Source organism: Lepidochelys olivacea, assembly GCF_965140295.1.
Source record: "Lepidochelys olivacea isolate rLepOli2 genome assembly, chromosome: 16".
Taxonomy (NCBI): domain Eukaryota; kingdom Metazoa; phylum Chordata; order Testudines; family Cheloniidae; genus Lepidochelys; species Lepidochelys olivacea.
In genome coordinates, this window is record NC_140426.1 from 14,565,863 (window position 1) to 14,588,224 (window position 22,362).

Consider the following 22,362-nt stretch of genomic DNA (forward strand, 5'->3'; position numbering starts at 1 on the left):
ATGGGGAGCCCCCTGGGTGCCCCTACACATAGGAGCTGGAGGGGGGAAATGCCGGCTGCTTTCTGGGAGCCATGCAGCATGGAGGCTAGAAGGGAGCCTGCCAGCCCCACTGCTTGGCGCTGACAACTGGACAGTGAACGGCTTGGTCAGCGGTGCTGACCGGAGCCTCCAGGATCCCTTTTTGACCGGGTGTTCCTGTTGAAAACTAGACACCTGGTCACCCTAAAGGGTGACTGCTCCAGACCCAGCTCTCCCTTCCCTTCCTCCATGTCAGGGTGATTCAGTGACGGCGCGGGGCACAGTCTCCCCCACCCCTCGGGTCATCATGCTGCAGGGCTAGTGGAGGAAACTATGAACTTGGTAAAGCCAAAGCCTGTCTGTATAGGTAAGGACGTTTCCCTGGTTCTCCTCCCCAACAGATCGCCCCCCCAACACTGCTGCTCTACGTGGATGCAGGGAAGGACACCATGGTCAAGCGTTTGTTGAAACGGGGTGAGACCAGCGGGCGGGTGGATGACAATGAGGAGACGATCAAGAAGCGCCTGGACACTTACTACAAGGCCACTGAGCCGGTCATCGCATTCTACGAGAAAAGAGGGATCGTCCGGAAGGTACGTTGGCCACAAGCCAACTGGGGATGGGTGGGGGTGGAACTGGCCCTTTCCCATCTGCTGAGACTCTGCAGAGTCCATTGTGGGTTTTGGCAGGTCTGAGCCACTTGCCGTCCTTGTGTCTCAGATGGTCTGGGGCTTCCCAGCAGTTAAAGGGGCAGAATGCACCCTCAGGTGCCTCTGATCTGAGGAAATCCCAGAGCAAGCCACATTCAAGGTTGGCTGTCAGCACGCCCTGCTACTATTGATCAACAAGCAGGGGAGGAGAACTAATGAGGGATGGGGCTCTGAGGAGGGAAGAGAAGCAGCAGAGAGGGCTTTCCAACCAGGCCTTGGGCCTGGCAACCCGGAGCAGACAGGCCTCAGGCCCGGTGCCCCCCAGAGCCAGACAGGCCTCAGGCGCTGTGGAATGGATTCTGAGGGCATTGCACCTGCCAGGAGTAGATCCTCTGGGTAGCATGGAGATCTGAGAGCTGGGCTGTCCCAGGCCTGTGCGGTGCTGCACGATGCAGGATGTAGTCTAGGGGCTTCTCTATGGCCCTGTCCTGACTGGCTCTCCTCCTTTGCCCCTACAGCTGAATGCAGAAGGCTCTGTGGATGACGTGTTCATACAGGTCTGCACTCATCTGGATGCCCTGAAGTAAAGCACAAAAGGGACCCCCCACCTCTAACCCCTTCCCACCCAGAGAGAACATCACACTTTTCCCACCCCCAGAGCCCGAGTATTCCCCCCGCCCCCATTTGAGCTCCATGGCAGAGACAGCGGAAGTGGCTTTATCCTGTTTTCATGGACACAGCCCTGTGGAGGAAATTTCAAGGACATTGTGTTTGACTCCTTCCCTTCTCGCCACAGTAAAATTCACTTTAATGAGTCCAGGCTTTATCTTTTTCTTCTGTAACAGGAAGTGAGTTTTTCTTTCCAGATATTCTCCCCCCCCCCACTGCGCCCTGAGGTTGATTAAAGGCAGGAAGTGGCCTGTTTATCCCACTCCATGGCATCAGCAGGAGGAGAGGGGAATCTGCTCCTGCATGGAGGGGGAGGATTCTCTGACAGTGCAGGCAACTTGCTCCCTCTTTTGAGCAGAGGATGCAGTTGAGAGTCTTAAAATCTGCCTGGCACAGAGGGAATTTGAATCAAATGCAGAGAAAACCCCATTTGAGCCAGGGCTGGGCAAAATCCCTTTGTGCCTGTAGAGCCAGACACCAACTAGTGTCACCATTGCTGAGCGCCCCCCACCCCCACCCCATCCACTCTCCTTGCATGATGTGAGCACAGGGAGAGAGCAGTCACCAAGCAGGGGATGCCCTGGGGCAGGAACAGATTCCCCCAGGGGGTGTATAAAATCCATTTGTAGGCTGAAGCAGTGGGCTGGGATGTGGGAGGGGGTGGGCGCTCCGGCTGGGGGTGTGAGCTCTCAGGTGGGGTCAGGGATGAGCTCCATTCCCCACTGTGATGCTGCCTGCACAGAGCCAGCATCTGCCAGCAGAGTAGCCCAGCATTAGCAGCAGAGAGCCCGGGGTTTGCGGGGGTGGTATCTTCCGCTGCTTTAGAACATAAGGGAATAGTCTCTCCAGGAGCCTGGAGTCCAGCTGCCCTGTACCTTTGTGTAGCTCTGTCTCCAGAGAAGGCGTTCGAGGCTGGAGTGCATCTCTGCTGAAACCCCTCTCCGCTTGCTTTTTCCCAACTCTCCCAGGACTGTCTAGCGCTTTGGGTGAGTTACCAAAGGCCAGGGGCCCTGCCTGAGCCTAGGGGCTATCCCAAAAGGCTGTGATGTGAACACTGTGCCTCATTTGGTCGCTGTCTTACTGTGCTTTTTATGGCTCCCGTGCCCCGCACACACTCACGTTTCACACCTCTCCACACACACACATTGTCTCCCACACACTCATTGGTGGCAGCTCTTCTCTTCCTCATTTTTTTTACAATGGTTACAAACAAAAGTATTTATGAATGAAAAGCAACAACTCCACCCCCACCCCAAGTCTTAAAGGCGGCATGTTGCCCCTGCTGCCCAAATGTACACTGACATATTGTTATTAAAGAGCGTGGCAGAAAAGTGCTTCTCAGTGTGAGCTGTGCCTTTATTTGACTTTCACCGCGCTCCATTCAATACCAACTGTGTCTAGGGAGTTGCGGGGAGGACTGCATTGCTGTCCTAATTCACACCCCTGGCTCGGATCCTGTCTGCTCTCGCCAGGGCAGGGCCCGTCCCCACTGGGATGGGAGACCTCCGAGGAAAGCCCAGGACATGGGAATGTACCATAGTTCTCCTCCACAAGGCAAGGCCCTCAGCATAATGTTAGGGGGTCCTGGACAGTGAGTGGTGCCATCTTCAAGTTGCCATGGAAACCTGCAGTCCTGTGCCCTTGTGGCATGTGGCACTTTTCACCAGTGGGGTATTGGCCCCTGGTATCCTGGCCAAACTCCAGCCAAACATCTGTTTCCCACGTACACAGAGACCCCTTGTCGCTGCTCGGGCGGCAAGAAGGAGCCTTAAAGTGGGTGTAACTGCAGCTGACACCCCTTTATGTTGCCGGGGCCCTACCTGCAAGCTCATCCTTCCTCTCTACAATGGGGCGAGGCATCTTCTCCAATGCGGGCAAGCTAAGGTGGCCAGGAGAACCAAGTTATCACTCTCAGGACAATGTGCCATTAATATCAGTGTATTTAGGAGGCAGAGATTTTATGAAGGGCTGTGTGGTGTGAGAGATGCTGAGTGAAGGTGAAGTTCTGGTGGCCTCTGTGTTTTCAGCCAGGGACACTTGAAAGGCCAAAAGACAGAAAGTGATTTTGACTCCCAGTTGACAAACCAATGCACCAAACAGATCCATTGCTTGGGGACCCTCCTGGGCCAAGTTCGTCCTGCTTCATGCCCCATTGGCACTGCTGTACCCATGGCTCATGGGCTGCTACTCCAGGGTCAGTGGGCTTGAATAGGTGTGCACTGGGCCAGTGCACAAAATGCTCAGAGAAGCAACGGTCATGAACTTCTCCACCCTCCTAAGGACAAGAATCAGTAGGAGGCCTTTGTGAGCAAGATCCAATGGCCACTGAAGTCAGCAGGGATCTTTGACTTCAAAGGGCTTTGGATCAGGTTCTTTCTAGAAAGGGGAAGATCACGTTGCCGTCAATCAGCCAGCAAGGGTCCGGGCAGATCCAAGGTCGGGAGAAAAGAGATTGTCTGGAAGGCACAGAAGTTGCTGAGACGGTGATGAGGAAGGAAATGAGCAGCAAAACATGCTCAGATGTTAGACGTGTTATACAAGAGCTTGGAGTCTGGGTCACAAACAGGAACAACCGGTGGGTCCGCGACAAGCAAATAAGCCCAGTCTGGCTGCTGTTGAGAAGCATCAGTCAGACACAGCATGCGTCTGGAATGTCAGTCAGGAAGGATGTCGCCCGTCCCGTCAGGGGTACATTCCATCAAAGGCAACACCTCCTGCAGCAGCTGGGGGGGTGTGTGTGTGTGTGTGTGTGTGTGTGTGTCAGGTGGCCAATGGAGCGGAGGATTGTGATGACTGGGGGAATTTCCAGTGTATAACTTATGAAGTTGAGTTTATGAACTGTCTGTTAGGGCTGTCAACGACTGTACTGTCCCCTCACACTCCTCATGCTAAGGGGCAGAGGGTGGCGCTGGGTGTCTGTTTATGAACTGGTTGGTCATTAATGACTATCAGCACCTGGCTAGATCTTGCCCAGGCAGAGCAGAGGAGTCACTGCCTCCTAGAAAAACCTAGTTTTCTCAACTTCTCTGCAGAGGGCTAGGGGCTGAAGGAATGGAACTGGCCCAGGAGAGGGAACAGAGATGTGTCTATACAGCCCTTTAGAAACGCAGGGCCTGGGTGGGTCACAGAGACACAGGAAACTTGGGGCAGGAGAGAGGAACAACGGGATCAGGATTTTGGAGGGAGAGGAGACATTTGATTGTGGGACCAGCCAAGGCTGAAGGAAGCTGTCAGAGAGAGAGGCCAAGGCTTGGAGGAGAAGCCATGAGCTGGAGAAGTGTGGCCCAGAGGAGGGGACCTGGAAGCCAAAGGCCTAAGAATTCTCGAGTGGTGAGGAAACTGAGGCAAGGCTTTGCGTGCCGGTGCTTTGTATTTTGCTTGGGTTTGTGTCTCTCCCCTGCTGGCTAATTGGTTCAGAAATCCCTTTTGCAAAGCCAGTGTGTTATGTGCTTCACCTGCCCATGTCCCTGAAGCAGTAAAGTGTTTGCCAGCGTGCCTGCAGGCAGGAGCTCTGGGGAAGGGTGTGCTGATGCAGTTGAGGAGTTTGGGAAAGGCGGCCCTAGTCTCAAGGCCTAGGCAGTTGCACTGTGGGATCTCCGCTCTCAGAAGGGGCTGCAAGAAGAGAATCTGCACTCCGAGCGTTGCCTGAACCATAGAGCCAGGACTGAACTCTGCTTGGATTCACACTGTATGCGCACACGGGTCTAGTGCTGGGAGCCAACCCCAGCAACCCGGTGAGTGACCAGGGCTTGAGCTCGGAGCACGTGCAGATGGGCAGTCAGCTAGCAGTATGGGGATGAGCACATGACCAGTGGCTAGTATCTGGGGGAAGGTAGAGGTGACAGGTGAGCTACCTGAGGCTTGCTGCAGACTTGTGTGCAGCTCTCCTTGGCTTTCCGAAGGACGTTGCATGACATTCTGGTACCAATGGGGCAGGAGCCCTGGGGGGCTAGCCATCTATATATCCATAGGTCTAACTGGACAAGGTCCTGCTTCTCCCCTCCTTCCCATTGCATAGTAGAGACAGCAGGTGTTCATGTGGAGAGAACCAGGCCCAAGAGGTTTATGCTACTTTTCCCACCCCTGAGCTCCACCGTCTTCTTCCCACGGCAGCATGGCCTAGTGATCTGAGCATGGAACGGGGACCAGGAAATCCTGAATTCTAGTCCTGGCTCAGGTACTGGTGCCCTTTGTGGCCTTGGATCACTTCACCGTCCTGTGCCTCAGCTTCCCAAATGTGTAAAATGGGGATAATGCTGACCTACCTCATGGAAAGCGGTGGGACTAATCAATTCATGTTTGTGAAGTGCTGACTGTTCCTGTAGATGGGACGGGTGATACCTTGCAGGAGCTGGCACTGAAAGTGTTAACCCCCTGCCCCAGGGGAGGGAGGCTGGGTTCTCTCCCTGGCGGCTGGACTGAGCTAGGAGCCAGAGGCAGCCTGGAAGAGGAGACGCCCTTTGATTTCTTTCAATGAACTCTCCATCCGTCCCTGGCCAGGGGTTGTTTGTCCTTCCCCTAACCTGGCAGCAGAGCGGAGTGAGGAGGAAGGAGAAGACTCTGAAAAGCCCAAACAATATTGCAGTCGGGAACTGCAGTGCCTAGAGAGTTGCTGGAAAACAAAAGCAAAATGTATCCAGGAAATTGTTGATATGGGGCCTCTGCATATTGAGAGGTCAGCGAGAGAGAGCTGGAGCATTGGGCTAGAGAGGGGAAAGGACCAGGGCTCTGTCTACTGAACGCAAACACTTAAGGCTTAATTATTGCCAAGGCTGGGGAGTGAACATAGCTCTCATCGGCTTTACCTGCCTCTGGGGTGCTCAGAGAACCCGGAAGGGAGGACTCAGTGTTCCTTAGTCAGAGAAGCACTGACCCAACCCTAACCCTTAGTACCAAGGTCGTACTGCTCCTGTCCCCAGCATTCCGTGTGCACAGGGGGAGCTACCTGAGACGCCGGGCACTCTCTTCTCTTCTCTTCTCTTCTCTTCTCTTCTCTTCTCTTCTCTTCTCTTCTCTTCGGGCCAGACTTTTAAAGGTATTCAGGCACCTAAACAGACAGGGACCTTGTGGGGTTTTCAAAGTGCCTAGGTGCCTAACTCCCATTAAATCACCTTGGTGCCTAACTCCAATGGATTTCCTGCCCCATTGACTCAAGCCTTCCACTCTCCTCCAGCACCAGTTCCATGGGCCCTCCCTGACTCTGCTTGCCCTTCCTCCATTGCCCATGTTGGTAAGTCTACCTATTGCTCCTTTTGCAAACCCCAGCCGGGTCAGATGTTCAGTAACACCCAGGCCGCCTCCTCCCGCGCTTCCCCCAAATAAGCCCTGGAGCTTCTGCACTCACATAGCACAGCATCCATTCACAGCTGTCTAGAGCCACATCTCCCAGACCCCACGTGAGACAGGTATTGTCCCCATTGTACAGCTGGAGAAACTGAGGCCCAGAGAAGTGCAAGGACGTGCCCAAGGCCTCCTGGTCTGTGACTGAGTCGGAGTCATGCTCAGGTCAGAGCAGGAAATGTTTGCTAAACAAGTGGCTCTGTCAAGGCCTAATCAGGAGTTTTACCCAGGCAACCCCCTGAGAAGGGTTTGTGAAAACTGACTGGAGTGTCCCCAGCTGCCAGAAGACAGGTATGTGTTCCCCTCGCGGCATGCAGAGCGGTGTACTCCTGTGTCTTTGTAAATCTCCACCAGCTCCCTGCTACCGTACCTGGCTTTAAGCAAGGGTTTTACAAAAGGCTTTGTAGCGGTGCCCGTTGCCGCTGCTTTTCCGGAGCTGTCCAGGAGGTGCCAGTGTGCTCTCACAGGAGACAGCCCTCTGGTTTCTCTCAAGGTGGACTTGAGGGATAGTTCCAGGTTGAAAACAATGGACCCTGGGTTGGAGGCAAGTGCCCACCCTGTGCTACGGTTGGGCTCTCCAGCACTTCATCTAAAAGCACAGCGGGCAGCTATCCCCCGTGGAGCAGGCACGGAGGGGAACAGGTAACACACTTAACCCTGGGTGCCCGTGTCACCTACTAACGTAGCCGGGGAATCAGGAATACCGGCTCCATCTCGTCCAGCAACCTATCTCTGGCAGTGCCCAGCGCCAGGTGTGTTGGAGGAAGATGCAGGAAACCGTGCAGCAGGCAGATAGATGTAGGATAATCTGACTCCGGGAAGGTCTCCGCCTAATCCCTAATAGTTTGCGTTTGGTTTGTATCCCTTCCAAACTGTTCTGTTAGCATGAACTATCCTAGCTTTGGATCTTCTCCATAGAAACGTCTCAGCCCACTTTGATTTTATTTAAACAAATAAACTCGCTTTTTCTTTGCCGGGGATGGACCCCATGGAAAACGCTAAAGATCACATTTTCAAAATTAGTGCCTTGCATGGTGACAAGTATCAGAGGGGGAGCCGTGTTAGTCTGTATCCACAAAAACAGCAAGGAGTCCGGTGGCCCCTTAAAGACTAACAGATTTATTTAAGCATAAGCTTTCGTGGGTAAAAACCCCACTTCTTCAGATTACCCACGAAAGCTTATGCTTAAATAAATCTGTTAGTCTTTAAGGGGCCACTGGACTCCTCGTTATTTTCAAAATCACTCAGCATATTGGGTGCATGATGGGGACTGAGAGTGAGATTTAATGAAACCATTTCCATTAGCAATTTTTTTAAAAAAGAAAAAAACTTAATTTTAGCTCTAAAGTTCTCTGTGATACAAGAAAAGAAATGAGTTTGGCCTTGCTGTTGGAAATGATCTCTGCAAACACAAGTGCCATTGGTAGGGAGTGCCTGGAATGACCAGATCTAGAAGAAATGGTTAAAATGTACAAACTCATAGAAATTCAGAGATTTACCAGGACAACCCTGTGAGACCGTTCAGTGACAAGCGCACAAATGACGCATGAGGACATCTGACTACACTTGGAAATCTGGGGCTGGGATGCGGGAGGGCCTGATTCCCTTGAACTCTGCAAATCAGTGTTTTATCCAGGCTTTGGGCAGCTATCAATGACCGTGCAAGGAGCAAGGCAAGGGAGAACCAGGCCTTGACATCCAGTCGCAGAGCCTAGGCCAACGCGCTCCTCTTGCCAATGCCTGATGCACTCTTATGCGTGTGCACTAGTATAGTGCACTGTGTGTGTGATGGGATATCATATCGATGCGTGTCTGTGTGTAATGGATCATCCTCTCTAGATACTTGTGTGCTGTGTCACTCAGTGAGGTGTGTCCTGTGTGTGTCTATATGATGTGTCCTGGGGGTGACACAATGCCATTTTTGTATCGCTTGTACAGTGAAAATTTGGGGGCCTTTTCCCTTTCTCAAACCTTCACGCTGCAGAGCCCCAATTGTTTACATGAAAGCAGAATTTGATGTGGAGACACACAACTGCTACCTACACTGCCATTTAAAACCATATTAAAACGAGTCCGCTTCTACGAATGTCATCAGCACATCTGTACAATAGTGAGTAAGAAGGTGAATGTCCAGAATGATTTTCACATCAAACGGGGGAAGGAACAGAGCGGGGTAGGCTTACATCTATATGTTCTGGGCACAATTCTACTCTCATACACTGCGTAACTGTTAGCCGACGGCCAAGGATGTTTGGTGAGGTGCCAGCTATGCCCGTTTATACCATCCGTGACTTTAACCGCTAGGACGCACTGTCCCTTCGCGGCGGGCAGCCCGGGCTAGGCTGACGGATGCCCCAAGGTCCTAACCACCCGTGACTTTAACTGCTAGAGCTCAGAGCTCCTTCGCAGCGGGCAGTCAATACTGACTGACAGGTGCCCCAATGGCAGCACTAAGAGCCTCTCCACACCCGTGACTTTAACTGCTAGAGCTCAGAGCTCCTTCGCAGCGGGCAGCCAGGATTGACTGACAGGTGCCCCAAGAGTTTGCCCCGTGGAGGCGGCACAACTCAGCGCTAGGCTCTTAGTACTCTCACCTAATGGCCAGGCTTTAGAGCCAAAACGGCTGAGGTTCTTTAATTGTGTTGGCTGCTTTACAGTAAACCAGAGAAAACAAGTCAGGCTTATGCATAAATGGTTACCAAAATTTATTAAGCTAGATTCTAATCATGTGGTTACAAAATTGCTAGTGCCTACTTATTTAAATGTAGAGATGTTACACACACAAACAAGTTACAAAACTGAAGCCACAATCCCAAAGAAAACAAAGTATAGAGCTCTATTTCAAAATATGTGTACACTAAAGATAGGAGATCAGGTGTGGGTGCTTCTTACCCTCCTTGCATCTCTCGATTCCAGCGGTGCCAAGCCAGGATCGGTCACTCAATTCCGCGGAAAGACGAATAAGGGACAAGGCGTAGGGACCCTCTTAGCTGCAGAAGCCTTGGGAGGCTGTCACTTATCTGACCAGCAGATAGATAGTGAAAAGCACTCAAAAATCATGGTGCTGTAGGTCCCCTACTTATACCTCTGTACTCCTTTATTCTCTTTCTCCTTTCTTATGCCAAATTGAGGCTGGTCTGTCGGGGTGACGCCAGCTTTCGCAAGAGTAGTTTACACTTGCAAAGGAGAGAAACAATAAGTGTCGACTACTGGACATTTCTTTTATCAGGGTAAATATTTTCCCAACTAGGATGTTGGGGTGTGTGCATCACGCTATTTAGTAGGGGCTAACAGCCATGTCTGTCACAGGGCCTCTGCCTGCTGTGAGCTTAATCGTTGTATCTGTTCCCAGAGGCACATTGTAGCAGCACACCTGTGCTTTCACAGCTTCAAAGGCTGTGCTGGAATATATGTTAAGTGCCCTGTTCCTGCTTCCTCCTGTGTTTCCAGCAATGCTGGTCTGAGAGTGGGGGGCTGGCTGTCTGGCTACATTCCACCCCCTGATGCACCACACTACATCCCAGATTGCAAGGTGGCGGTGATGCCAGCACCTCTTGCCCTCCTTGGGGAAATCTAGAAATACCCAACAACCAAATTAGAGGATGAGGGTTCGCAGAATTGGTTAGGATCCCTTTTTAGCTCTAGGTATCTGATTTGCGTGGAGGAAAGAGCAGTTTGAATCAAACGCTTCATAATACATAAAGTTACACAAAAAACAATTACAATAATTAAAATGGTTAAAACAGTATTCACAACCGAATGTAAAACGGGGAGAGGGAGAATCCCAAGTGTTGAGCTAACCATTGCATCCATGAGGTTTGTCCATTCTCAGCCACTGCATGTAGTGGTACCAATTCAATTCCCAGTCCATTGGTTGAATCCAGCAAGGTGCACATCCAGCAATTTGTAGCACCAGCAGCTGAGGCGATGGTTTGGATTGCTCCCCGAAGAGGATGTTCTGGTATTGCCAAGGTGACTGGAGCCAACAGAAGGATCATGAGGGCTTGCAGGAACATATCTCTGGTGGGTCGTGTTCTAGCTAAAAAACTTATTTTAAAACCAAAAGCAAAAATTACACCTGCTATTATAAGTAATGGCAAATATATCAACAGTCCATAGTATTCTCTAGTGATCAAACAGGTCTGCTGCATGATCCATTTTGCTGACAGGTTAGCTGGCAGGTTGCTCGGAACCATGGGACAATTCCTGCAATAAATCACATGGTCAGCTGGTCTTGGATGCGATCCAAGCCTCTGTTACGGTTATTAGCCTTTTATCAGCATTTAAGGCACTCCATACACCTTTCTCTTTATAGGCGTGCAAAACGCAGGTAAAGGTTCCCAGGGCTGGGTGTTTAATCACAACAGTATCTCCGGGAGCAGACTTGGAACTGTGCAGTGGTGTTCTGGCAGGGGAGATAGCTTTCCCTGTAGGGAAGAATCCCCTGCTGATTGGACTTCCTGTAGGAGTCTGTCTGTTGTTTAATCTCTGCACCACTTCGTCCAGTCTGTCTCCCCATGTGCCATCAGTAGGCTTCAAGTGATTCTTTAGAAACCCATTCCAGCGCTCGACCATGCCATTAGATTGAGGTTGATATGGAAGGTGGAAGGTCCATTGGACTCCATGGTTAAGGGTCCATTCCCTTACAAGTTTATTCTTAAAATGCGAACCATTATCTGATTGGATTTCTTGAGGCATTGGGACAATTGCTGTTAAGCGGTTTAGTCCCATAACTGTGGACAACCCTGTTGCCAATCGGGTTGGATATGCAAAACCAATCCCTGAAACAATTTCTACTCCAGTCAAGATGTATTTCCACCTCTGCCTTGTAGTGGGCAGTGGTCCGACATAGTCGACCTGCCAGGTTGCCCATAGTGTTTTTCCATCTCTTAGCCTGGCAAACCTTTGTCCTTCTGCTATATGTTTTCTAGTCTCAGCACAAATAGTGCAGGCTTGTACCAGGTCTCTAGCCTGTCTGTGGGTGATAGGCCACCCCCTGATATGTGCTTGCCGCACTAACTCATCACTTCCTGTGTGTCCTAAATTATCATGTAACCATGAATATAAGCGTTCCCATTCTACTTGTGTGGTAAAGAGCTGGGCAGCTGCATCGGCTAAATTGTTTAACTGTGCAGCTGGGGTATTATTCCTCTGATGAGCTGAGACATGTCCTATAGACAGGGGTTGTTGCAGGGCATGCTGATATAACCACTTCCAGTATTCCAGTCCCCAGACTGGTTTACCTCCTATTTCCCAGTGGTTATTTTTCCAGTTAGTGATCCACTGAGTGGCACCTGCCCATACCGCATAGGAGTCCGTATATACTGCGGTGGCTCCTGCTTCACAGGCCAGTTTAATTGCAGCCAATTCTGCAAGTTGTGCTGACCCATCAATTTCAGCAGTTAGGGGTGCTGCAGAGGTGTCTGCAGGCACTGCTGCAGCTTTTCCCTTCCATTTTCCTTTTACCAGCCTGGCACTGCCATCAGTGAACCATACTCCCTCAGGCTTAGAAGGATCAAATGGGGCAGCATCCTTAATGGGAGACTGCTGTGGTGGTAGGCGGTATTCATCAGGCATTCCTACTTTCCATAGGGATTCCTGAATCATAGTGGGGTTTTGTGCAGTGTCTGCACTCCCTACCCTGTGGTGTATGTAAAGTGCCCATCTTTGGATAGTCATCTTTTGTGCTACACCAGGTGGTAACTCTTTCCCTTCCAATATAGGTTTAATGATTGGAAGAGGAGTGTGAATTGTGATGTCCTTATCCTGAGTTAATTCCTCAGTTTCTCTCAAGGCTGTGTAAGCTGCCAGAAGCACCTTCTCATAAGGCGTGTAGTTAGCCTGTGACCCTTGCCATGACTTGGAACCAAACTGAATTGGTCGTCTGGGAGCAGTGTCACTTTCTTGCCAGAGAGCATAAGACATTCCAGTGGCTCCCACAGTTAGGTACAAATGGAATGGGGCTTCAGGATGTATGGGACCCAGAGCCTGATAGGTGTGTATCTCCCCTATCAGTTGCCTGAGGGCTTCCTCATGGGCAGGAGCCCATTCCCAGGCAGCACTTTTCTTTAACAAATTGTACAATGGTCTGGCTATAATGGCAAAGCCAGGTACATGTTTTCTCCAAAACCCCAGGGTTCCCAAAATCTGTCTCAATTGATCTTTACTTTCAGGGGAGGGTGCCTGATTTAGCTCTTGCACAGTGTCATTAGGCACAGACCTCCTACCTCCCATCCATACAGTACCTAAGAATTTTATCTCTTGGGAGGGACCTTGGCATTTCTCAGCTGGTAACTCTAAATTAAGGGCTTCTAGTGCTCCTTTGATTTGATTCATAGCCTCCTGTACCTCTTCTGAGGTTTTCCCACCTATTAAGATGTCATCAATGTATTGCACAGTTTGTACATTGTGTGGCAGTATAAGGTCATCTAGGACCTTTGCCAGTGCCCCATGGCAAATAGTGGGTGAGTGTTTAAACCCTTGTGGCATTCGGGTAAAAGTGTATTGTACACCTTTCCAAGTAAAAGCAAATCTTTCCTGGTCAGCTGGTTGCAAAGGGACCATGAAGAACATGTCCTTTACATCTAATACTGCTAGCCAGGGTTTATCCCAGGTTTGTATGGTGTTTACAATATCTGTTATGCTAGGGACTGCTGCAGTTAATGGTCCAGTGTTACTGTTTAGCTTCCTATAGTCTATAGTGAGTCTCCATTTGCCATTTGGTTTCTTAATGGGCCACACAGGAGAATTAAAGCGAGAGTGGGTACGAATTAAAATTCCTCGCTGTTCCATATCTTTGATCAGGTCAGTAACAGGGCTTATGGCCTCAGCTGGGACATTATACTGCTTTATGTTTGTTACTGTTGAGGGCGGGAGAGCAGGTGCGCTGCTCAGTAAGTTTACAGAATAGTGGGGAGGGCTTTCCTCTTCCAGGTGGGTGGCATGAGGAACAGAACTGACTCCAAAAGCCCATCTTTCCCCATTAATCCTTCCCTTCTTTCCTCTTAAAACGTCCATGCCCAGTATGTTGGCATTGCCCAAAATCACCTCATATTTTCGGGGCTGATGGTGGGGTTGCAATGGGATATCCAGTTTTATCTTAACTAATGGGTAAGTTATGGTACTGCCATTTACCCCTGTAACAAGTACCTGTTTTCCGCCAGTAGGTGACGAGCCCTGAAAACTTTCTCGCTTAATCATGGACCTTTGAGCCCCTGTGTCCATTAAGAAAGGAATAATGTGTTTGTCATTTACAGTTACATGTATCCGGGGGTCTTTTGCTGTTGTTTTCTCCTCTTTGGATTTAAGCTGGTTTATTAGGAGAGGAGATTGGCCCCCGCAAGCTAGTTTCCCTGCTCTGGTAACTCTTGCAGTTGCTGCAGCAATGGAGTATACCGGGTGTCTGCAGGTGGGGAAAGAGGAGAGAGCTGCAGAGGTGCACCGGGAGTAGCATTAGTTGTCTCCCAGTCAGCTCTTTTAAAGGTGGTGAATAATTTTAGCCGCTCTGTGGGCAGTCCATTTATCACATCTCTGGGATAACCTAAAGCCAGACATTGTCTCCACAACTTGGCTCTAAGCTCCTTTTCCTCCTGGGTTGGCTCTCGCTTGTTTTTATGTCCTTTAGATGGTGCCCCCTTGTTTCCCTGAAGGGAACGCATCTTAGCTTTGCCTGTCAGTGCTCTGATGTCTCCGAATTCTCTAAAGTATGACACCAGAAGGTTTAGCAGTGCCCGAAAGGTACTGTTATGTGCTGCAGCTTCTGATCTAAGGGACAGTGCCATAGCCCTGTGGTTACTCGGAACTCCCTTAAGCAGGGGTCTGAGATCATCTACATCTACCTGACCCTCCCATGGGCTTTCATAGGCTAACTCTTGAGGGTTTTGACCAAGCATGCTAATGACAGCCACAGTTAATAGAGCTGTTTTTACCTCATCTATGTTGGTCCAGTGCATTACTGTGGGTTCATCTCGGTCTGCTGGGTAAATTCCTCTTGCCCATCGACAAGCCAGAGACCAAAGTGTTTTAGGGGTGTTCCCCTCTGAGTGTTCCAGGAATATTCCTGCACCTAAGTTAAGGCGCTCAGTTTCTTGGGCTGTCAGGCGTATATATCCACCCCCAGTGTCCCAGAGGCGGACCAGCCACTCTATTATACCTTCCTCAGGCTTTTTAGCAAAATCTCCCTGGATTGTTTTTAACTCCATGGGAGTATATTGGCAGGTGGTAATTTTGGTAAAGTGTGTTGGAGCTTTACTCCCTTTTCCCTTTTTACCTCCCTTCTTTGTTTTTGAAGAGGTGGATGGATAATTGTCATCCCCTTCTTCATCCAGCTCTGCCCCACTCAAATTTTCCTCATGTTCTTCTGATTTGTGATGTGTGATAGCTGGTCTTAATTTTACAGAGGGACCTTCCTCCTCAGAGGAGGGGGACTCATTTGCTGAATCCCAAATGTCTCCATCCCATTCCTCAGGGTCTAGCCAGAGAGCAGTCTCAACTTTAGCCCGGTTGATACTGCGTGTTTTAGTCTCCAGTTTTTCCCTTCGTTCTATCCCTTCTTTCTCAATTAAGGGAAGTAATCTTTTCTGAAGATGTTCCATATCCCTATTCAGTGTTCTTACTCTGGTATCTAAATTCTGGCATTCCTTGCGCAGTGTGTCCCTTTTCTGTTGCAGCCTATTAAATTCTATTGCCAGACCATGATAATCCTTACAGGCAGCTTGCCAAATATTAGTAAGCAGCCATATACAAGCACCTTTTCCTTTCCCTTTCTTCATCTTGCAGGCAGTTCTCCAGTTACAGAAATGCTGCCAGATCTCTGCTGGTTTTCCCCAATATTTCTCCAGCAGTACTTTGCTCCACAGAGGATTTCCCCATCCCTCTTGGGTCAAACTTTTCTCTAGCTCAGGGAATTCTGTGGTGTTTATCATGACTGGTTTCATTGTGTTACTGTAGTGCAGCCTATATCACAATCCTGTTCGTGACGCCAATTTCTGTTAGCCGACGGCCAAGGATGTTTGGTGAGGTGCCAGCTATGCCCGTTTATACCATCCGTGACTTTAACCGCTAGGACGCACTGTCCCTTCGCGGCGGGCAGCCCGGGCTAGGCTGACGGATGCCCCAAGGTCCTAACCACCCGTGACTTTAACTGCTAGAGCTCAGAGCTCCTTCGCAGCGGGCAGCCAGGATTGACTGACAGGTGCCCCAAGAGTTTGCCCCGTGGAGGCGGCACAACTCAACGCTAGGCTCTTAGTACTCTCACCTAATGGCCAGGCTTTAGAGCCAAAACGGCTGAGGTTCTTTAATTGTGTTGGCTGCTTTACAGTAAACCAGAGAAAACAAGTCAGGCTTATGCATAAATGGTTACCAAAATTTATTAAGCTAGATTCTAATCATGTGGTTACAAAATTGCTAGTGCCTACTTATTTAAATGTAGAGATGTTACACACACAAACAAGTTACAAAACTGAAGCCACAATCCCAAAGAAAGAAAACAAAGTATAGAGCTCTATTTCAAAATATGTGTACACTAAAGATAGGAGATCAGGTGTGGGTGCTTCTTACCCTCCTTGCATCTCTCGATTCCAGCGGTGCCAAGCCAGGATCGGTCACTCAATTCCGCGGAAAGACGAATAAGGGACAAGGCGTAGGGACCCTCTTAGCTGCAGAAGCCTTGGGAGGCTGTCACTTATCTGACCAGCAGATAGATAGTGAAAAGCACTCAAAAATCATGGTGCTGTAGGTCCCCTACTTATACCTCTGTACTCCTTTATTCTCTTTCTCCTTTCTTATGCCAAATTGAGGCTGGTCTGTCGGGGTGACGCCAGCTTTCGCAAGAGTAGTTTACACTTGCAAAGGAGAGAAACAATAAGTGTCGACTACTGGACATTTCTTTTATCAGGGTAAATATTTTCCCAACTAGGATGTTGGTGTGTGTGCATCACGCTATTTAGTAGGAGCTAACAGCCATGTCTGTCACAGGGCCTCTGCCTGCTGTGAGCTTAATCGTTGTATCTGTTCCCAGAGGCACATTGTAGCAGCACACCTGTGCTTTCACAGCTTCAAAGGCTGTGCTGGAATATATGTTAAGTGCCCTGTTCCTGCTTCCTCCTGTGTTTCCAGCAATGCTGGTCTGAGAGGGGGGGGCTGGCTGTCTGGCTACAGTAACTCAAGAGTAACTCCAGTATAGTCAGAGGTAAACTGGAATAAAAGTGGTGTGAGAGGAGAACTGAGTCTTCTGTCTCCAGGGGGCAAAACTTTATAAGAGGAGAGGAAGAGTGGCTCAGCAGTATGGGGACTAGCCTAGGACTCAGGACATGTGTGATAAATTCCTTGCTGTCCTATGGACTTCTTGTGTGACCTTGGGCAAGTCACTTAGTCGCTCTGTGCCTCAGTTTCCCCATCTGTAAACTGGGGATACCAGCACTGCCCTGCCCCCTATCGGTGTTGTGAGGATAAAAACATTAAAGATTGCGGCGTGCTCTGTTACTGTGGTAACAATCGATGGCTAGAGTCTCCGGCTATTGGACAGTGGTAGCATGAGACAGGCGTGCTGGGAAGAGGCTGATCTTTGTTACTGTGCTCTGACATGGGGCAGAGGTCTGTGGCTGCCGAGCCAGTGGCTGCTGTTCAGATGGGCAGGGGAGAGAGATGGTGTCAAAGGGCCATGGAAGCGAAAATGCATGCAGACAGACCCAGGAGAGGGAGCTTCTCCCAGGCAGCAGGGAGCTGGACTGCCCCCACCAGCGAACATAAATAGAAAAGCAAAAATTAAAAATTGTCCCCAGCCATAAAAATGGCAGGGCAGCGAAGAGCGCAGGAGTTTCCTCCCTCCCGTGTAAGTTTCACCACAGCTACATACTCCGAAGCTTCTGCAGTCCGGCTTCCTGAGCTCTGTTCTGCTGGTTGATGGGTACTCTAGAAATTGATGTGGCTCAGCAAAATCCCCAATTACTTTGGGATCACAGTTCTCAGAGCGACAGGCCCAGCTCAGCAAGGTGGCGAGCACCCTCTGCTCCCCGGCATCTCCAGGGGAGGAATCACCCGCTGGAAAAGCCAAAGCCGAATCGAAGCGTACAAAGAAGATGTTAATGGTGGACAAAAGGAGGTCACAGACTGCGGTGTGTCAGTTCCATCAGCCAGGCCCTGGCATATGGGGATCCGTGTCCCCCATTCTGAAGGCAGCTCTGTCCTGTTGTCTATTCTGCAATCAAGGAGCTTGCTCTGATTGACGTCCATCCCAACCTGTAATCAGGGTAACATGAGCTGTGGACTCACCAGGGAAAAATTGATCATAACAAATTTGTGTGTGCAGGCAAGGGCATTTCCCGCCCCCCATGCACACACACCAGAAGGACAAATCGATCTGTCGATCTAATCTAGACAAGGCCAAAGACAGCAGGGAGGGGGGAATGCAGCTGCGTCTAGGAGCTGCACCGTTCCGTGTGTGTCTCTGTTCAGTCTTTGATCCTCCCGAATTGAATAGCCACTGGGGAAGGAGTCTATTGAGAAAGCGCTCTCAGCACAGTCAGGGCTGTGCAGCATGGAGAGAGTCATGCTCCGAGTCCAAACCAGACACGTAACGCGCCGGATGTAGGGCCCAACTGGAAGCGGTGCGGGCGTCCGCTGGAGGAATCCTTGTGGACAGGCGCCGCAGAAGGACTGTGTTTTAAGGGAGGGTCTGGATGGAAGAGGATGGTGTTCCAAGCGGAGGGGAGGGGCATCGAAAGAGGCCGAGGGAATCGCCACCTCCCACCCATTGGATCCCAACTCCAGCATGTATTTTGCCGTCTCGCTCTCCGTGGGTGACTTGTTGACTGTATTAGTTCTATATTGATTTACGCCAGCTGGGCCCATTCCTCTGCTAGATCTATTAGCTTTCTGGCTGGCTCCTCACTCTGGTTTCAGGCCTGTGTCCAAGCCAGTCACTCTGTTTTTTGAGTCCTCGAGACTCCCGTTCTCCGCCCACAAGTTACACCAATATTTTATGTGCCATTAAACAGCTGCTGATGCTCCGGCCTTTGATCCCTTGGCCAGCTGTTTATCCCAAGGCATCCCCAGCCACTTTCCAAGCCTGGGATGTCAGATCCTACCCTTGGATGCTTCAACTGGCATCTAGGGGCTTGAAATCAAGAAACGCACCCAAACCGGACACCCTAGCCTACATTTCCAAAAGCGACGGGTGACTTTTGGAAGCCCAGCACGAGGCACCCCAGTGGGACCTGAGGGTCCGAAAGTGCTGAACATCCGTCCTCGGAGGGTCAGGCCCTTTTGCAGGCATTCCCCACTGGGCACCCGAAATCACTTTTGGGAACTGTGGGCCCTCCTCCCCAGAACCAAACATGCCTCCAGTTTCCTTGGGGTGTTTGAAATCCAGATCCCAGTTCTACAGCTCACCTTTCTGGTGCCTGCCCAGGTCTCCGAGCCGGTGTGAGGGGCCAAGTGTGGGCTCTGGATGCCTGCTTGGGAAAAGGGCCCCCATGTCCCCTGCCCGCTTAGAGGTGGAAGGCCAGTGAGTTGGCGAGGGAGCCGGGAATGCCTCAGAAAAGCTGCCGACAGGAGTCTCCAGGCCCACTGGGGGAAGAGGGCATGTGGCGTGGTGGGTTCGGGAGCAGAGGGATGACCGAAGATGGTGGCACCACCTGTCAGGGCCGAGCTGGCGGCCCAGAAGGGCAGAGGAGTTGCTGAGAAGCTGCTGCAGGGCTGTGGGAGGGTGACGCAGCAGGGGGTGATCACGGACTGTGAGAGCAGCATGTCACGAGCTGAGATCTAAACAGAGCCTGGCCTGCCCTGTGAAGACCCAACCTGGCAAAGTCCCAGCCTCCTCCTCTCACCCAGGACATCCCTGGTGCTCCACTGTTGTGAGCCCTTCGGCCCTTCCGTGGTGCTATCCACCCTTTCACATAGACGTGTTCCTTTAGCCTGCTTATGCTGGGACTTATTGGAGTTGGGGGCCAGGGTCAAGTGGGGTGGGGGTGAATCTCTCTGCTTCAGATGGGATTCGTTACCTTGCCAACCCCTCCCAGCCCGGGGGACCTATCCTGGGGGCTCACCCAGAGCCTTCCAGTGAGCAATTACAAACATTCTTCTGCTTTGGTACGTTCTAATGGCTGGGGAGAAACTTTTTTTTTGAAGGATCTGCTGGGATGGCCTGGTAGGGGAATGAAGCCCACCAGAAACAGGGAGATTCCCTCCCCCAGCTACTATGGGACCTTGGCTTCTGAGGTCATGAAGTCCTATTGTTATATCGACAATAGCTCTTTAGCAGCGTCCTTAGTGAGCCTTTAACAAGTCACTCTTGCTCTCGCATACGGCCGTGGGACTAAGACCCTGCCCGGGCATCAATTATGGCCTGTAACAACATGCTTGTCCCCTGAGCGGGGTGAAAGGCAGTTCCATGCTGTAGCCTACCTAGGATCTCAGCTGTATTCCCTAGCCAGGCTAAAGCCTTGGCCATGTCCAGTGACAGACCACAGCTAAGGGACAGACCACAGTGGTGGCAGATGACGGAACAAGGAGTAATGGTCTCTAAGTTGCAGTGCGGGAGGTTTAGGTTGGATATTAGGAAACACTATTTCACTAGGAGGGTGGTGAAGCACTGGAAGGGATTACCTAGAGAGGTGGTGGAATCTCCTTCCTTAGAGGTTTTTAAGGCCTGGCTTGACAAAGCCCTGGCTGGGATGATTTAGCTGGGGATGGGTCCTGCTTTGAGCAGGGGTTGGACTAGATACCTCCTGAGGTCCCTTCCAACCCTGATGTTCTCTGATTCTATGTTTCTAAGAGCCCATCGGCACTACAATTGGAGCCAGGTTGCAACAGGTCCTCTGCCTCAGCTGCTACTGTGGCATGGAGCGGCCCTTTGACTTCTTCAGCACTACCCATGGAGTGGCGCCATCAGCCATATGCCAGTGAGAACACGAAGTCCTGTCAGGCTGTGTTGTGGGGGGGGGGAGGGTCTGCTGCTAACCTAGAGAAAAGTTTCTTCTACTGTGCTTTGCCTGAAAAGTTTCCTCTCCCCCTCGTAGGTCCTTGTGCTAGCCAGGCTCTGAGAATGCCCTGGGAGAGGCTGCAGTGTCTGTGTTCTCCAGCGCATAGACACTGTGCCCCATGTTGTTGAGCTTGGGCATGGGAACTCCCCGTTTGGCCTCAGACAGCCCGTCAAACTCCCGTCGTACCCCCTGAAAGGACACTGGGAGCCCCCGCAGAAAGATGCTTTGTCCGTCTCTGTCCCCTTCCATCCAAAGCACTCTAGATTCACCACCCCTCAGAGGCGGGAAGAGATTAGCAGCCTCATTTGACAGGGGAAACCGAGGCACAGAGCAGTGATGTGACTTGCCCAGGGTTACCCAGCAGGTCAGTGGCAGAGCTGGGAATAGAATCCCAGGCCTGGGTACTGATCATTAGACCACACTCCCTCTCAGGAATCCTAAAGGAAGGATTCAGTGGCTGGGACTTGAGAACAGGGCGGTGTCCACACACATGCTGCAGTCGCACTGAGGCATGCTCACAAACCCAACTATCTGTCTCCATGCAGAATCTGGCTGGGAAGCCAGAAATCACTCCCCAGTGTGGCCCGTACAGTTGTTCCTGGGGATGAAGCCATGCCAGGGGATAGTATCAGTTACCGGGTTGGCTGAGGGCAGGAGAAAAGAAAATGCAGACCCACATGGAGGCCAGGAAGCAGAGCCACTTCCAGGAGCTCCAGATGTGCTGGGAACCCCTTCTCGGCTGCACTCCTCCTTGCAGAGGGAACTGAAAGTGCAAGGCGCCCTCCCTTGCTCTCCTTCAGCCTTGAGCCACAGCTCCCGTCGTGCTGTCAGAGCATGACCTCCAGCAGAGGCTCCAGGCCTCTGAAAACGGCATTTCCTCTCTTCCTTTGGCAGGCGATCGCTTGGCAGACCCTCCTCTAAAGGGAGTTAATTTCCTGCCGCGCCGCGTCATCAGGGCTGGATTGAGTCAGTGCTGCCCATTCAGGCATTGTGAGTCCCACACAGCACCTCCACGCTGCAGAGCAGCCCGGGCGCAGCAAGTGGCAGCCGCCTCGCCAGCCCACGACGGCCGGCTCCGGTTCTGCTGCTTCCTCCACTTCTGCATCGCCACGAGCTCTGAAACTCCCCAAGGCTGGAGTGGAGACGCTTCCCCTCCCTCCGGCTTTGTCTCCGCGGTCCTGTAGCGAAACAGTGCAGCCCCTCGGGGGTTCCTGGTGCGAGGCCCCTGCCTCTGGACACAGGCTAAGAAGTGCCGGGAGGCAGAGAAGAGAGGCAGAGCGGGGAGTCGGCATTCCCACCCCATGGAGGCTGGGCTGTTCCTAGCAGCGCTGCTGCTCTCTTGCATACCGATACGCACAAGTGAGTGACTCCTCCTTGCCTGCGCACTGGGCGGGCGGCTCTGGGTGCGGGGCGGTTGGCTGATGGGGTTGGTTTAATTCTGTATTCTCCTGCTGTGCCTTAGCCCCATCCTTCTCGCAGCTGGATCTTTACACTAGACCTGAATCCAGCTGAGCCAAGTGCTCCATTTTTCATGCTGCACTTTCACATGCGCTGGTGGGCTAGACCCCAGGCCGTGTGCCACCCTGTCCCCAGCAAACACAGCCAGAGTCCTGCTCTTGCACCGGGAACTTGCACTCCACAAGCGTCTCCATTGTCCCTCGCAGGCACTGTGAAAAGCCGATGGTGAGAGCAAAACCCAGCTT

The 22,362-nt window shown here is 51.3% G+C and overlaps 2 protein-coding genes across 6 annotated transcripts in view; both read left to right on the forward strand.

Moving 5' to 3' along the window:
* AK1 (adenylate kinase 1) overlaps positions 1-2,671 on the forward strand; it is a 44,250-nt gene extending 41,579 nt beyond the window's left edge. For all 4 annotated transcript variants that reach the window (XM_084650061.1, XM_084650064.1, XM_084650062.1 and 1 more), the window contains 2 exons: positions 420-611; positions 1,187-2,671. In XM_084650061.1, coding sequence (XP_084506187.1) covers positions 420-611; positions 1,187-1,255 — 261 coding nt within the window. In that variant the 3' untranslated portion in view covers positions 1,256-2,671. The remainder of the gene's footprint in view (positions 1-419; positions 612-1,186) is intronic.
* Positions 2,672-21,620: 18,949 nt separating this feature from the next.
* Positions 21,621-22,362, forward strand: part of ENG (endoglin) — a 54,754-nt gene continuing 54,012 nt past the window's right edge. For both annotated transcript variants that reach the window (XM_084649934.1, XM_084649935.1), the window contains exon 1: positions 21,621-22,018. In XM_084649934.1, coding sequence (XP_084506060.1) covers positions 21,961-22,018 — 58 coding nt within the window. In that variant the 5' untranslated portion in view covers positions 21,621-21,960. The remainder of the gene's footprint in view (positions 22,019-22,362) is intronic.